At 40.8% G+C, this 14,790-nt stretch overlaps 1 protein-coding gene across 3 annotated transcripts in view; it reads left to right on the top strand.

Annotated features, from left to right (window-relative positions):
* dot1l (DOT1-like histone H3K79 methyltransferase) overlaps nucleotides 1-14,790 on the top strand; it is a gene marked incomplete at its 3' end in the record, with an annotated part of 28,810 nt that overhangs the window by 1,478 nt on the left and 12,542 nt on the right. For 2 of the 3 annotated variants that reach the window (XM_084355762.1, XM_084355761.1), the window contains exons 2-21: nucleotides 4,537-4,580; nucleotides 4,700-4,774; nucleotides 5,158-5,221; nucleotides 5,632-5,860; nucleotides 6,550-6,644; nucleotides 7,200-7,262; nucleotides 7,382-7,437; nucleotides 7,762-7,841; nucleotides 8,986-9,054; nucleotides 9,154-9,260; nucleotides 10,555-10,596; nucleotides 10,694-10,789; nucleotides 10,946-11,171; nucleotides 11,321-11,434; nucleotides 11,753-11,844; nucleotides 12,051-12,152; nucleotides 12,675-12,812; nucleotides 13,046-13,171; nucleotides 13,467-13,906; nucleotides 14,044-14,131. In XM_084355762.1, coding sequence (XP_084211888.1) covers nucleotides 4,537-4,580; nucleotides 4,700-4,774; nucleotides 5,158-5,221; nucleotides 5,632-5,860; nucleotides 6,550-6,644; nucleotides 7,200-7,262; nucleotides 7,382-7,437; nucleotides 7,762-7,841; nucleotides 8,986-9,054; nucleotides 9,154-9,260; nucleotides 10,555-10,596; nucleotides 10,694-10,789; nucleotides 10,946-11,171; nucleotides 11,321-11,434; nucleotides 11,753-11,844; nucleotides 12,051-12,152; nucleotides 12,675-12,812; nucleotides 13,046-13,171; nucleotides 13,467-13,906; nucleotides 14,044-14,131 — 2,346 coding nt within the window. Of the gene's footprint in view, nucleotides 1-4,536; nucleotides 4,581-4,699; nucleotides 4,775-5,157; nucleotides 5,222-5,631; nucleotides 5,861-6,549; nucleotides 6,645-7,199; nucleotides 7,263-7,381; nucleotides 7,438-7,761; nucleotides 7,842-8,985; nucleotides 9,055-9,153; nucleotides 9,261-10,554; nucleotides 10,597-10,693; nucleotides 10,790-10,945; nucleotides 11,172-11,320; nucleotides 11,435-11,752; nucleotides 11,845-12,050; nucleotides 12,153-12,674; nucleotides 12,813-13,045; nucleotides 13,172-13,466; nucleotides 13,907-14,043; nucleotides 14,132-14,790 lie in introns of those variants that run through there. The other variant, XM_084355763.1, reaches the window with a different exon arrangement.

Raw genomic sequence — 14,790 nt, 5'->3', positions numbered from 1 at the left:
TTAGTCAGAGTTGCTTGGTGATGTAATCAGCCGCTCCTTTCTGCTTTGGCTGACAAAGTTGACCCTCCCTTTGCACCCGGACAGAGTCTGATAATACTCTCGCAGTTCCTCCACCCTGCTGGATTTATTGCCTTGTTCATTTCCTTATGTTATGGTCTGCACGGATAAAAAACAAGAACACGCATGTCAGTAATTTCTACTGTTGATGTGAATATACTGTTGACCTGCATGTTTAGCTATTTATAATGGGGCTAGCTGTCGTGCATTGAATTAGAAACAGCTGATGGTCCCGCATGTGGAGCTCTGCAATATGGAGCCTATTCATGTGGTGCTCTCCTCCTGTTTTCAGTGGGGAAAAGACAGTCTTTCTCTTCTCTCCTCCTCTCATGTCCATATGGTCAACTCAACAGGGAGGATGATAGAAGAGGCTGCTTCTATTCAGCAATGTTATATTAATAGCATTCAAAAGCACATGCCAGTATCTGTGCTCCAGTGTTTATTTTTTCCAGTTACATTTATAATGAGTTTTTACCCTTGTTGAACTGCTTGCTGGAAGCAACAGATCCCACTCCATGTCGATTCATTCTTCACTCCCACAGAGCATTAAAGATTGGCTATCTCACCCACAGAGCATGAACACAGTGCTGTCTGTGTTTTGATACACACACAACATGGCTGTTGCTGTATAAGGAGCGTTACTGTAATCCCACGACCAGAATGAAGCCCATAAAAATACTCTTTCTTTCTTTCACTTGCTCTGTGTTCCTCCCGTCTCTCATTAAATCCCCACATCTGTGCATCTATAAATGCTTCCATATGAAGAGCACCTCTGGTGGGGTGCAGCTCTTTGTCCATCTGGTTGTGGGTGTGCACACTTATCCAGGCCTACATAGCATTTAAGAGACGTGTTGCTGTAAGTACTGCTGAGTGTCTTTGGTTTGGTGTTCACCTGTGCACTTTACCTGTTATTTACAGCACTGAAATTATTGTAGTAAAATCAGTGCTGTCTGGGAATAACTATTAGGATTCATGTGTGGTTGCAGTACTGAAATGTAAAAAAAAAAAAAAAAAAGGCAACAGTCATATTTGTAGTTTGCCTTTGTGCTTATGAAACTAACTTTAACGGACAGTGTTTCTATTCAGTGCTTGGAAGATGGAAAAGATAAGCTAGCACTATCTATCTCCATCTGTTTTAGAGACTGCTGGCTTGTTCATTAGTTTGCCACCACGCAAATTAGTTGTATTTCATGGTAAGCAAAAGTGAGGAAATTGACACGCCTGCCTTAGTCATTTGTTCTCGTGGGCTGCTGAGGTATACGTAGTGGAGCGGGGTGTAGCGTAAAACCCCCACGATGCGTCACGCTGATGTTAGGAGAGATTGACTGAAGAGGTGTTGTAGAGAGGAGGAGTTGTACATGCGTCAGTATACCCACAGTGGGGGGAGAGGAGGGTCTCCTGGTCTTTTTGTCTGACTCTCGCTTTCAGACAGTGTTTATTTTTAGCAGCAGTCCTGTGCTGGTGTTGCTGTGTGCCGTCTTTGTGCGAGCAGGTGACCTCCCCCCTTTCGCCGTCTCATTCGCTCACTCAGACAGTCTCTTTCATACCCTCACACGCCTTTTATACCTCTCTTTTTAGTGGAGCACAGTGTGTCTTAAGATTTGCTTATTAGCAGCACAGCTCGTAGCTAGCCTGATAATGTAAGCTGTAACTAGAACGTTGTGCTGACAGAAATAGTCGGAGATTTCCTGTGTTACTATGCATATTTGAGTCTGCGCGCATGCATGTTTGAGCGTTGGCGGAAGTTTGCGTAGTAGTGGCGGGCAGTATTGAGCGGGAAGCTGGGAGCTCCAGGCTGTGAGCTGTTAGCTGTGGCTGCTGTGCCAGGCCTCAAACAGCTGACAAATACCAGCTTCCCCTCCCCTCTCTGGCCCCCTCGCTCTCCCCGGTTTCTAGCTGGTCTTGCTTTCGCTTTCTTTCCTTTTTACCCTCATATTTCTCCTCCTCTCCCCCTTTCCTCTTTCCTTTCCCTCCACCAGAGGCTCTCCTTGGCAATGCACTGGAGCAGGAGACAGAAAGTGGGTCAGTGGGTCAGCACAGGCAACAAGCTCAGGCTGGCTGCGCTCTGGGTGTAACTTGAGTCCTATTGCTCCCACAGAGCTTTTCAGCACACTCCAGCTAAGATTTCTAACTATAGATACCCTGCATGGGATCAATATAATAAATCATAATCATGTGTAGCAGAGATTATTTCACTGCTGGAGCCCCAGTTTGCATTATTGCCACAAAAGGGGAAGACTATAAAGCTATTTCTCCTAGTCCTTTTCCCCTTAAAGTCTTTGTTTTGTCTGTTTCAATTCTTCAGATTCCAACACATTATGGACTCTTTGTGTGTTTGTAAACTGACCCCATATTTTAGACGTGACTAATCCAAATTTAAGATGTGTCTCATGAAGCCACATTGGTTTTAGATTAAGGCATGGTTTGATTTGCACCCTAAGTTCAGGTATATCCAAGTGCTCCGTGAATGAATGTACAGGTACTATTAATAGACTATGGTTAAGAGTCTGCTTTATTCAGAGTGGCGTAGTATGTGTTGTAAACACTGACAGTGCCTGAGTATTTATATGAGGACAGCTTTATCCATGCCAAGAAGAGTATTTCATTTTCAGCTAACCCAGTCCATACATACAACTCCAGAACTCACAGACAAGATAGTTCACTGTCAGAGGATACAAGGACACCACAAGCAGCAGTAAATAAGATAAAACATCTTGTTATAGGTCATATTAATAACCAAGTTTAAAAGAATGTCTCTATTGTTGCCTGATAGTAGAAGGAGTGAAGGACTTACAGTAGGATGAGCGATTTGTTCTCCTCAGGGGCACATTAAAACACCAGCCTGAGGGCATTACAGTGAATTCACAGGACAGAGCACGGTCAGACTGGCTAATTCCATTCACTTTCTGGGCCACCTGTTTCACCCAGAGGGAGACAAGTCTCTTTGCTGTGCTCCATTTATCTCGGACAAGATTTTCACAGTACCATTTAGGCTATTTTTGTCCTTCCCAGGCAAACCCATTAAACCAGCAAATAAACAAGAAAGGTAGAAGACTTGCGATGAATTGTTTATCATGTAATAAAGTCCTACACACTGTCCACTTCACTTGCAATTAAGTTTAATGATAACAACATTTTAGTATGTAGACCTTCATCAGTTTATCTTGAGATAACCTAGATTACGTTTAATGAAACGTTGTTGTCATTAAACTTAATTGCAAGTGCAGTGTATAGTGTCTGGGATTTTTTCCCCCTGATTTTGTTGGCCCTTGGTCTTTTTCTACGCACCTATTGTTCCTCAGGTGTGCAAAAGCTGTACTCATTGAATTATTTATAACAAATTACATTGAATATTATCACATACACGAAAAGAGTTAAGCTGTTGTCTAGGTTTGACAACCAGCCTGTTCGTTGAACTTAATTTTGATAGTCAAACACTGTTCACTCCATGTAGTATGCGTTCATTTGTTCTGTTGCTGCAATCAATAATTAATTCCTTAGTTTTTGATAGGTAAAGGAAGTTTTCAAAACACAAATTTGACAATGGCAGGTTGGGTACGACCATGATTTGACTCTGAGGCCTGAAGAAGAGACAAGGTGTTGTAGTAAGAGATATTCACAAGATATCCGCCATCTTGAGCAGTGATGTAGCTGTCTGTGTACACAAGCCTCTGCCGTCGGTGTGTGAATGGGTAATTGTGACAAGTGTTGTAAAGTGCTTTGAGCAGTCAGTAGACTGGAAAAGCGATATAGAAATGCAAGTCCATTTTCTCCAGATGATCTCCAGTATAATAGGTCTGTAATAGACTGGTCCATACAGCCATATGTTGGGGTCATTGCACTGCGGCTACCTTAAGGTGGAAATAATTCATTTCAGTTATTTTCAGTTTATACTATACTTTCAACTCTGCTCACCATGACATGTAGCAAGGAAATATTTATTCAGATACTTTGGTGATATGATATCCTGTGCTATCTTATTTATTTCATCTTCTTAGGGTCATTTCTGTTGGGCATGATAGCAGTAGATTTCAAGATGATTGTGACACTACATGTACATGTATTTTAAAAATGCTGAAGTAAGTGGTAAAGTTAAATTACATATACCTCAAATTACAAAAAAGATTGGAAGTAGATGCAGACAAGTTAATGGATTCTCAAATGCTGTTGGTATTCTTTGTTTTCCACTGTGGTGCCTGAGTTTCTTGTATTTTAAGGGAAGATTTACAGTGTTTTGGACTTAACACACTCAATTCCCAGTGTATTAGGTCCACCAATCTTAAACCATCATGGTGTCATAAAACAGTTCTGCAATAAACCTACTGTTATGAAGGCTATGATGTTCAGTTTTTGCAGAGACTATTTTTTGGAGGTCATTATTAAACTTTATGGTCTTTTTGGAGGCTGTATTTTGTGGCGTGTTGACTTTAATGGGTCACACTGAGAGGTGTTAAATATTTTCTCCCCGTTTGATTTCAGGATAAACACCATGATGCTGCTCATGAAATCATCGAGACCATTCGGTAAGTGACCACTTTCTGACTCAGCTCCCACATGTACATTTCCACATTCACACACACACAGTGTGTGACTGTGTCAGGTGTATGATCTAGTGATGATTGTATGTGTGTGCTTTCTTTAGGTGGGTGTGTGAAGAGATCCCAGACCTCAAACTGGCAATGGAAAACTACGTACTCATTGACTATGACACCAAGAGGTGAGCCTAGGGTCACGTCAAAGTGTGTCAGGCTTCTTATGCTGCATATTCTAAAAAACTCAAGGCTAACACTGCTTTTTTAGCCAGGGCCCACAGCTCCCTTAGCCTCAGGCTAAAAATGCTTTTATCCTGGGCTAAATGCAGCATGAAGACTCCTTGTTCGTGTCACTGAAAAAAACAAGCAAACCAGAAAACACACTAAAAGGACTTGTCCAAAATCTTTGAAACGGTCAAAAAAAACTCCTTACAGTGTCAACACTTCCATCCCGCCAGGCTGGTTGCTGATTGAACAGCCTGTAAAATAGACCATTGGTCTGACAAGTTGGGTTTTATCTTTTACAAAATGATGAGTATTTATTTTACGTCTTGTGTTACTCTCACAGCTTCGAGAGTATGCAGAGGCTTTGTGACAAGTACAACAGGGCCATCGACAGCATTCACCAGCTGGTGAGTTTGTATGTGTGGAGGTTTTCTTGTGCTGTGAATGTGAAAATAGTAGAAATGAACAACACTGTAACTATGTAGTGTGAGTCTGTGCCAGTGTTTCTTTGAATCTGTGCTACACACGACCTCACACTGCCTAAGACAAAGGTTGAATATATGTATTTATAATTAATATTTTTGCTTCTAGTTATTCACCACAAATTGCATCAGAGCAATTGCTATCTCGTCCAAATTTCTCAAAAACACTTTTGTTAAGAAATCTGGAGTTTTATCCTATAAAACTTCCAGTGTAATATTTTATCATTCTCTTTGAAAGTCCAGTATTATTTGTTAATATATCCACATTTACGATGGGCATTATTTCTTGATTTAAGTACTATTCATGGCATTAAATTTATTATCCAATCTTATAGTGGAAGGGGACCACCCAGCCCATGAAGCTGAACAAGCGTCCTTCCAACGGGCTGCTGAGACACATCCTCCAGCAGGTGTACAACCACTCAGTGACAGACCCAGAGAAGCTGAACAACTATGAGCCCTTCTCCCCTGAGGTGTACGGAGAGACCTCTTTCGATCTGGTGTCTCAGATCATCGACGAGATGGAAATGATGGAAGATGACACCTTTGTTGACCTTGGCAGTGGTTAGTCAGCTGTTATTGTAGGATGTCCAGGTTTCAGAAAGAATTGATCCAGTGCTGCTTTTACATAACACATTTTCTACCACACAAATGCCACTGAGTAGAGAAACAGGGAAATGGGCACTGCGTGGTTTATTTCCAGACCTTTTTAATATGTTGTTAATATATGCATTTATTATGTTTCATTGGTTGATTTTTGATGAATAACTAATGATTTAAGAAATATTGGTTAGTTCTGCTAAATTCAGCATTCATCTTACTAAAAAACAGCAATTATTTGAATGAAATTTAAACTTTATGGGTGGTTTACCGGCTAGAGCCTCTCACAAAGGAGCATCTATTGGGTGACAAAGATCTTCACAGCAACTGACAAACAAAAAACAAAAATTGACATTTTGTTTTTGTGACGTTTTTCAGCGGATTTAGGCCAAAATTATACATGGTATGGTTATCTGCCATGTTTTTGTTCCTCCCAGTAACGTCCGCCTAATGTTACCCCCATGTGGTGGCAACATGTGCAGAAAGATTATATTTATTCTAGTTCAGGAGAAAAGATTAGATTGTGGCCTTTTCTTGGTTATTTTTATCAGGCATTTTTATTTTGATTGAGCTATTATTCCAATTATTAGTGCAATATTATGATCCATGTAAACCCAGCTACTTAACATGAACCTGTTGTTTCTTATTTGCAGGAGTGGGGCAGGTAGTGCTGCAGGTTGCAGCAGCAACTAACTGTAAACACTACTATGGGGTAGAGAAAGCAGACATTCCAGCTACCTATGCAGAGGTAACTACATAAATATCTCACAGGACCAGAGGGGTATGGTTCCAGAAAGGGAGCAGAGAAAGCGAGAGTGTCTGCATTCAGAGAGACAACAAGGGCTGTGTCAAACATCACCTCTTCCTCAGTCACTGTAGTGTCGGCGCAGTGTGGTTGCCACTGGCAAATATGTAGTAGTCTGGCCAAAAACTGGATTTTTCGGTTCACATTTTATGTTCTCATCATTACCCTGTAGCAACACACCCACACCAGCACGGACTCTTCCACTGCGCCAAGGGGCTATTCTTAGTCCAAATGTGTCGTGACTTTAGTTTGCCTAACCAGCTGCAAATCAACTCAGAAGCTCAGTTAGTTATGATAGTGAAAGACACAGGCATTGAGTCATGCTGGTGCAAGAAACAGCAGATTTTCTGTGAACACTTAGTTACTGAAGAGTTCTCTTTATCTCACTTATACTCCTTTCTGGAACAGCCTCTGAAGCACACACATCGTGTATTATTTTTTTTGTATTGTTTTTATTGTCATTTTATTAGGATATTAATATTTGCACTCTGTCTTTAGACCATGGACAAAGAGTTTAAAAAGTGGATGAAATGGTATGGGAAGAAACATGGGGAGTACACAGTAAGTTGACTCTTATTGGCATTTGCTCATGACTTACATTTGAAGTTTTAAATATCAGGTGTTATTCAGATCCATGTGTATTCAAGACTTTTAACTTTACTTTGCCCCTTTTCTTTCAGCTGGAGAGGGGTGACTTTCTGTCTGAAGAATGGAAGGAAAGGATTGCTAACACAAGGTGGTAGACCAAACGTGGCCACAGTAACAATTTCTATTTATTTCCAGTATATAGAAGGAAACTTATGTATATTGTTATGCAATCAATCACAACGCATATGAATAAGAAAGGTTCGGTCTTGTAATAGATGCTACCGTTATGCAACTTGTTATTTTTATTGCTATTGACACTGTATTCGATGTGTAGGTGCAAAGAGCATCAAATGTATAATTTATTTTCGAAAGATTTAGAAGAAAGTTAAAGCGCCTTTCATTAAACTCTCAATGTCCTTTTTTTTCTGCAAACTGTAGTTCTAAAATATTTCTTTCTCTGTCTGTCTTGCAGTATAATTTTTGTGAATAACTTTGCCTTTGGTCCAGAAGTAGATCACCAGCTGAAGGAGCGCTTTGCTAACATGAAGGAAGGTTAGTATTCTTTAGCAAATAGTTCTTGTGATAAGCAGTAGTGGACTATAGCCATTGGCAGCCAAAGTCTTCCCAAAAAGAGCTGCAGTATATCAACTCTTAAGTCAAGAAATATCACACACAAACACGAACAGTTTTGTTTGTTGACATTGGGTTTTTTTCAACATTACATCAAATAATCAATAGGGAGTGGTTGGCAACCGTCAATAGTAGATTAATATAATTCCATTGTAATAATTGCCAAATTGGCCAGCAAGCAACAGGCCGTGGTGTGACAGCCTTTGAGGCACCACATTAATAAAATGCAAGGCAGCTTTACAACTTTAAAAGCTGCAAAGACATAACTGTGATGCAGAATAAGGAAGATGCAGGATTCTTGGTGTGTTTTAGGCTTAAAACACAGGTGGAGTTTCAGATGAAAAATCTTGGAGATGTACTTTAGATGATGCATCCTGTCAACCACATGACTTAAGGCTTTTTATGCTGGAACGTAGCTAAATTTAGGCAGCTATTTTAAAACTAACAACATCCACAAGACTGTCACTTCAAATACTTCTAGTAAGTAACAGTAGGGGGTTATCTTTCTCTGGTCCTTTAATCTCTACAGTGTGCAATGTCTTTAGTTGTCATTTAAATGGTAATTAATTGACTTGTGTTGCAGAACAGTTGGTTGATAAGCTGCAGTAAGTTGAGACATTTTATGACTGAGCAAATGTTGAGGAATAAGGCTTTTAAATGGCAGCTGCTAATAGTCTTCCGTTATTACGACAGACGTTTGTATAACATTAAGGCCTTGTGTTGGTTGAACTGGGAGTGACGCTTTGGTTCACAGGAAAAAAGTATTTATTCAGCTGTTCTCATTGGTGATTAAATAACAATAGCTGATGATGTCCAGTAGCCACCCTGTCAACTCTTAGCAATTGACCTTTGACTTCACAGCTCAACTACGGCACTTGACTCTCTGTTTTGACAATATGATGAATGTGGCTATAGATTATTGTCTCTAACTGTGGAAGTGATTGTGTTTCTTGTTATGTAGTGAGCCATAGGAGTGACTGTATGTGTCCCCTGTTACAGCATTTGTAATTGATCAGAAGAAAATGAATTTACTGATTTTGTCTGTTTGTTGTTTTTTTATCGTCAGGTGGGAAAATTGTATCTTCCAAACCTTTTGCACCTTTAAATTTTAGAATAAACAGTCGAAACTTGAGCGGTAAGTACCACCATTAGTTAAAAGCCAGATTTCAGTGTCTCGCACTTGCTTTGATTTACGTCTGACATGTGCTTCTGTGTTTTTCTCTCTGTCCCACAGATATTGGCACAATAATGCGTGTGGTGGAGCTTTCTCCACTCAGGGGCTCTGTGTCCTGGACTGGGAAGCCAGTTTCCTACTACCTGCATACCATAGACCGCACCATAGTAAGTACTGAGGCTAGACTAGACTTTCTATTAGAGTGGAGCTTGATGAGCACTACAAACACATTATACATTAGAGACAAAGTGTAACCTAGAGAGATAGGCTGCCATAATAACAGCTGTTACTTTCTTAATGAGTAGTCAGTCTCAGGAGTGAGCAATCTGAGGAGGGTTATAATAAGACATAAGACACTTTATTTATCATTGTAGTCATGTAGCAACATTTTGTTTGGTAGCTCTCAGTCACCAGCAGCAAAAGAGGACAAGATAAAAAATAGAAGAAAACAAATTATAGCAAGATAAATAAGATGAGGTAGCATCCTCTATTCGCTGCATGTATTATAAATAAGTAAGGCACTTGGATAAGGCAGTCAACGGTGGATTAGAAGGATGGTTTGTATATTACAAGTAATATACAAGTACAGGGTAAAACACATGCATTAGATAACACTGATATTTGTCACTCTGATAAAAAGTAATCCCTGGTCTGCATGTCGAAGTGTCCTTGGGCAAGATACTGAACCTCAAACTGCTCCTGATGTGCTGGTCGGCACCTTGCATGGCAGCCACCGCCATCAGTGTATGAATGTATGTATGAATTACTGTAAGTCGCTTTGGATAAAAGCGTCTGCTAAATGCCCTAAATGTAAATGGTAACAGGTAGGACTCCCATTGAGATCTGGCAGGCTGCCCAGGTTACCACCTGAAGAAGATTTGGCTGCTCTCTCCTCATCTTCTGGCATATTTGCACCCAATGATAAGTGGTGTAACTTCTTACAGTTACCACAGTGGGAATTGTGTACTACAATCAACCTTAAAGTGCCAAACTGTGGAACAACTGATCAAAAGTTGTACATCCTGTCAGGTCTTCTGTTGAAAGTTGCACAAACCACAAACCCTACAGCCAACAGCCAGCTGACCTCACACAAAGATGTTGTGCAGTCTAGATTAATAATTCAAAACATCACAGAAAGATAAATGAAACAAACCACTCTGTCATTTTCATGACACTGTATTTGTGTGGGGTTTTTTTTTATAAACTCACAATCTGAATTTATGACGTATTTTGTTATGTTGATTATAATCCTAAAACAGGTGACAAGGTCCAAATCAACCATAAACAACAGGGTCTAAAATCTATGATGATGAGGGGGGTTATTACTATTTAATGCCACAAGAAAGCAAATTTTTATAAAGATTATAAATAGTATATGGTTTTATAAGATGAGAGTATATTATTGAAATTTGGTTACAGCCGAAGTGTGTATCTAACATCCACATTTTCCTTTTCTTTCAGCTTGAAAACTATTTTGCTAGTCTCAAAAATCCTAAACTCAGGGTAAGTCATGTTATTCTTATCCCTCACTTCATTGACATTGACACTGTACTCACTTTTTTTTCTGGGTCAAACAATTAATTGGTTCTTCTCATATCAGGAAGAGCAAGAGGCAGCTAGGCGACGTCAGCAGAAGGATACAAAGGACAGTAAAAGCAATAGCACCACGCCCACAAAACCTAAAGAACAACACAAGGTAGGACATTAACGGATTTACTGGACTTTATGAATGTGAATCAACTGTAAGTGCATTAGGTTTTGCTATACTGAGGCTACTACACATAAACACAGTGAGGCAAGCTCTCAGTGCTCATTATATCAAAAATGTATGTGTGTTTGTTTATGTGTGTAGCAACAGGACTCGTGTGGTGAAGAGGAGCGTCCTAGCTTGGTGACAGTGGTCAAGCCCACTGCCAAACCCAGAAGAGCCCGACTCCTGTCCAAAGGTCGCAAATTGAACAACAAGAAACGTGGTCGACCCAAGAAAGCCGCACCTGCTGCTGAGAAGAAAAACAAAAAGAACCAGAGCGCGTTGGATCTGCTGCACGCCAAGACCCTTTCTGCGGCACCCCCTCAGGGTCAGAGGACACAAAACAAAACAGATTTGCCTTTTCTGAATGAACCAATCAATCTTAAGCTGCCACTTATTACAGAAAAAACTGATGTCCTCTTTACGCCTTCACTGTCTGGCTTAGAAATTGACGTAAATATGCTCTTGTGTGTACAGATGCATACCGGCCACCTCAGAGTCCCTTCTACCAGCTACCTCCCAAGGTCCAGCACTATCCCTCTAGTCAACTGCTGTTGAGCCCGACTCCTCCTGGTCTGCAACAACTGCTAGGTGAGCTGAGGAAGAATCAGATTATTATTTTATCTGTCATGCTCAAAGTTCTCTGTAAAAATATGTATATGTTCAAGTATCCATGATATTGAGAGAAGCTGAATATACAAATGGGAGATCAGTTGCAAAGCGAACAAGCCTTATTAGATAACAGTTATTAATTTAATTAGTTTGTTTTTAAATACTTCATCAGCCATATCGGGGTCTGTTAGTCTGTTTGGTTTCAAGCTCCATTTCCTCAACGACACAACTAATAATGTATCCTTTGTGTTTGGTCTCTTGTTCCTTCTGTGTCCCCAACCTATCTCTTTCTTACAGATAACATCAAAGTTCAATACCTCCAGTTCATGTCCCACATGAAGACTCCTCAGTACCGCTCCAACCTGCAGCAGCTTTTAGAGCAGGAGAAGGTAAAGGCTTATTACAGACATCACTGATTTGCTACTGCTGCAGTTTTTCTTGAACTGTTTACCTCCATATCACGCCAACACATATGTGTATTCAAGCACATGTTATCTCCCCCCATAAAATAATATTCAATGATGTAACTGTCCTACTTTTTTGCATTTTTTTGCCCAAACTTTTACCTTGTGATCTTGTTTACCTTTCTTTCTAGCAAAAACACAGGGACCTGTCAGGCCAAGCGGAACAGCTCCACTCTGTTTGTCAGTCTCAGAAGGACAAGATCAAAGGTCTCTTTCAGACCAAACTAGACGAGGTGGGTACTGTTACCTTATTGCTCTCTAGATCACAGTCAAGGATATCACCACAAAACCTTAAATTAAAATACAGAAATGTGCCTCAACAGTTATTTTGTTTTGAAGTAATTTATTAAATTAACTATACACGGAAATCCTTATCCATGTATACTCACAACTAGTACATAACTACAGCTATTTGTACGACAACCTGAACAGCTTATCTTCCCTTTTCATTTATATTGTTTGCAGATGAATGTATTTTAAACAGAAGGTGAAACACAACCCGAATGTGAGAAAAGGAGAGCATGTGTTTTCTGCAGTGTTAAAGCTGTAAGTCTGTTGCATCTGTACACTCGTGTAGCATCCCTGTTTGGTTTGGTCAGATATGTAGAAGCTCTGATAATACCGCTATATTACTTCAACCACTGGAGGTCAGCAAAGACAGGATTTTCACAGATCTTAAATGGCTCTACAGATAAAACGTGCTTGTAGCTGATGGACACTGTGTATGACTGTGTGTGTCTGTGTGTGATGATCAGCTCGGAGTGAAAGCCTTGACTGTGGAGGACCTGCTGCAGGCCCAGAAGGAGATATCGGCCCACAATCGTCAGCTGAAGGAGCAGACAAAGCAGCTTGAGAGAGACATGGCCTTACTGAGAGACCACAGCCTTCTACTGGTGAGACCTCAGGGCTTGCTACTATGTTGTTGTAACCTCCACCCTTTGCTGCAGCATCATCTCCACTGGTTCGCACTTGTTGCCATTGCTGCAGCTCTGCATTTGAGTGATGATTGTTGAAGTCAACGTTCAAGCCATAACATTATTATTTACACTTACACTTATATTTCACTTTGTTAGAGCATTCTCCAAGCAAACAGATGATAAATGGGTGTATGTTTGCTGTTTTCCAGCTGAAGTCTCGATGTGAGGAGCTGAAGCTGGACTGGGGCTCTTTGTGTCTAGAGAGTTTGTTAAAGGAGAAGCAGGCACTACGCAGACAAATTTCTGAGAAACAGAGACACTGCTTGGAGCTGCAGGTACAGTAAACCTCCTCAATTTGTACGAGTCATTTCCAAATGCTTGGCTGCATCACACTTCTTGTGCACTCCTCCATACTCGCTGTGTTCTCTGACCTCCTGTTCCATCCTTACGCCCCCTTTCATCCTACTGGCTCTTCAGAGATATTCAAAGTAGTGTTGTCACCTAAACTATGAATAAAATGTAGCTTTCAGGTTGATAAATTGCTGTTACAAACATTTTCCTAGACATTTCAGCTGTGTTGTAGAGTGGCTGTTTCCTGGTGTAATGGCTCCCCCTGGTGTGCGTTTGTAGATCAGCATTGTGGAGCTGGAGAAAAGTCAAAGGCAGCAGGAGCTGCTTCAGCTCAAGTCCTACAGCCCCTGTGACGGCTCTCCATACAGAAAAAGTCTGGAATCGCGCTCTTCCACTGACATGGACTCCTCTAAGCATGGCCTGTCCTCAGCCCCAGCCCTCAATGGTGTCAGCCCAGAGCTGTCTATCAACGGCACCAGCTCACCATGTTACGACCGGGCCAACACCAAGGGGGACCTTCTTTCTCGCTATCTGCCCATCTCTCCAGACCACGAGATTGTACCCGCCAATCCTGATGCCCGGCAGAGGCAGCAGAGTTCATCCTACGCTCTTCCTGACTACACACGCTTCTCACCTGCCAAGATTGCTTTGCGGAGGCATCTTAACCAGGACCCCACTGCCTCTGCTCACTTGAGAGGCCCAGGGCTGGCTGCACACAGGTCGGCTGACACTCAAATAATAATTTTCAATGATGAGCCTTTTTATTTTTAAGTTCCTCATGTTCCCCTCTAAGGCAACAGACAGCTAGCTAGCTGCAGCTAAATGTGACTGTTTTTTGTTTGTGTTTGCTTTTTAGGGAATTGGGTGGTATTAACTCTTCGCTTGGAGTCAAACAGAACTGCCCCTCTCCCAATCCATCTGATGCCCTGAAAAGTTCAGAGAGGGTAAATGTAAATTTTTCTTTCTTGATCCTTCTATAAGTACGGAAGCCCTAAAGGGCCATGCATTCATACATTTTATTTCCTCAGTTTTCCCGTGATAACTAGTTAATTTCATTTGTCTTTCGAGATCTCGAGTTATTATCTCGAAATAACAACTGCCGTTTTCCCGAGATAACGGGATAAATTTCTCGAGATGGCGAAACTTTGTTTTCCCGAGATAACGATATAATTAATTCGAGATCTCTCTCATCTCAGACATCAGGCTCACTTAGATTGCGCCGCCGATATAGCTGAAGCCTTGCTAACCGTCTTTTTAGATTACACACACTAATGTGTATATTATCTGTAATAGCAAGGCATAATGCTATTTCAGCCTGTGTCGGGCCTTGATTGAAAATATATGTGACACGGTGATCGATATGCTCCTGCTCCTCTGACATTGCTACACTGAATGATGTTTCCTGCAATGATTTAATATACTATACTATCGTTTTGTTTTCTCGAGTTCTCAAATAACTTGTATCGTTATCTCAGGAAAACAAAGTTTTGTGATCTTGCGAAAATTATCTCGGGAAAACAGCAGGTATTATTTCGAGATAATAACTCGAGATCTCGAGAAAACAAATGAAATTAACTCGTTATTACGGGAAAACGGAGGAAAT

This window comes from Pagrus pagrus (assembly GCF_965226575.1).
Source record: "Pagrus pagrus genome assembly, chromosome: 6".
Classification (NCBI taxonomy): domain Eukaryota; kingdom Metazoa; phylum Chordata; class Actinopteri; order Spariformes; family Sparidae; genus Pagrus; species Pagrus pagrus.
The sequence above is the reverse complement of the archived record's forward strand: the minus strand, read 5'-3'. Positions and strand labels throughout refer to the sequence as shown.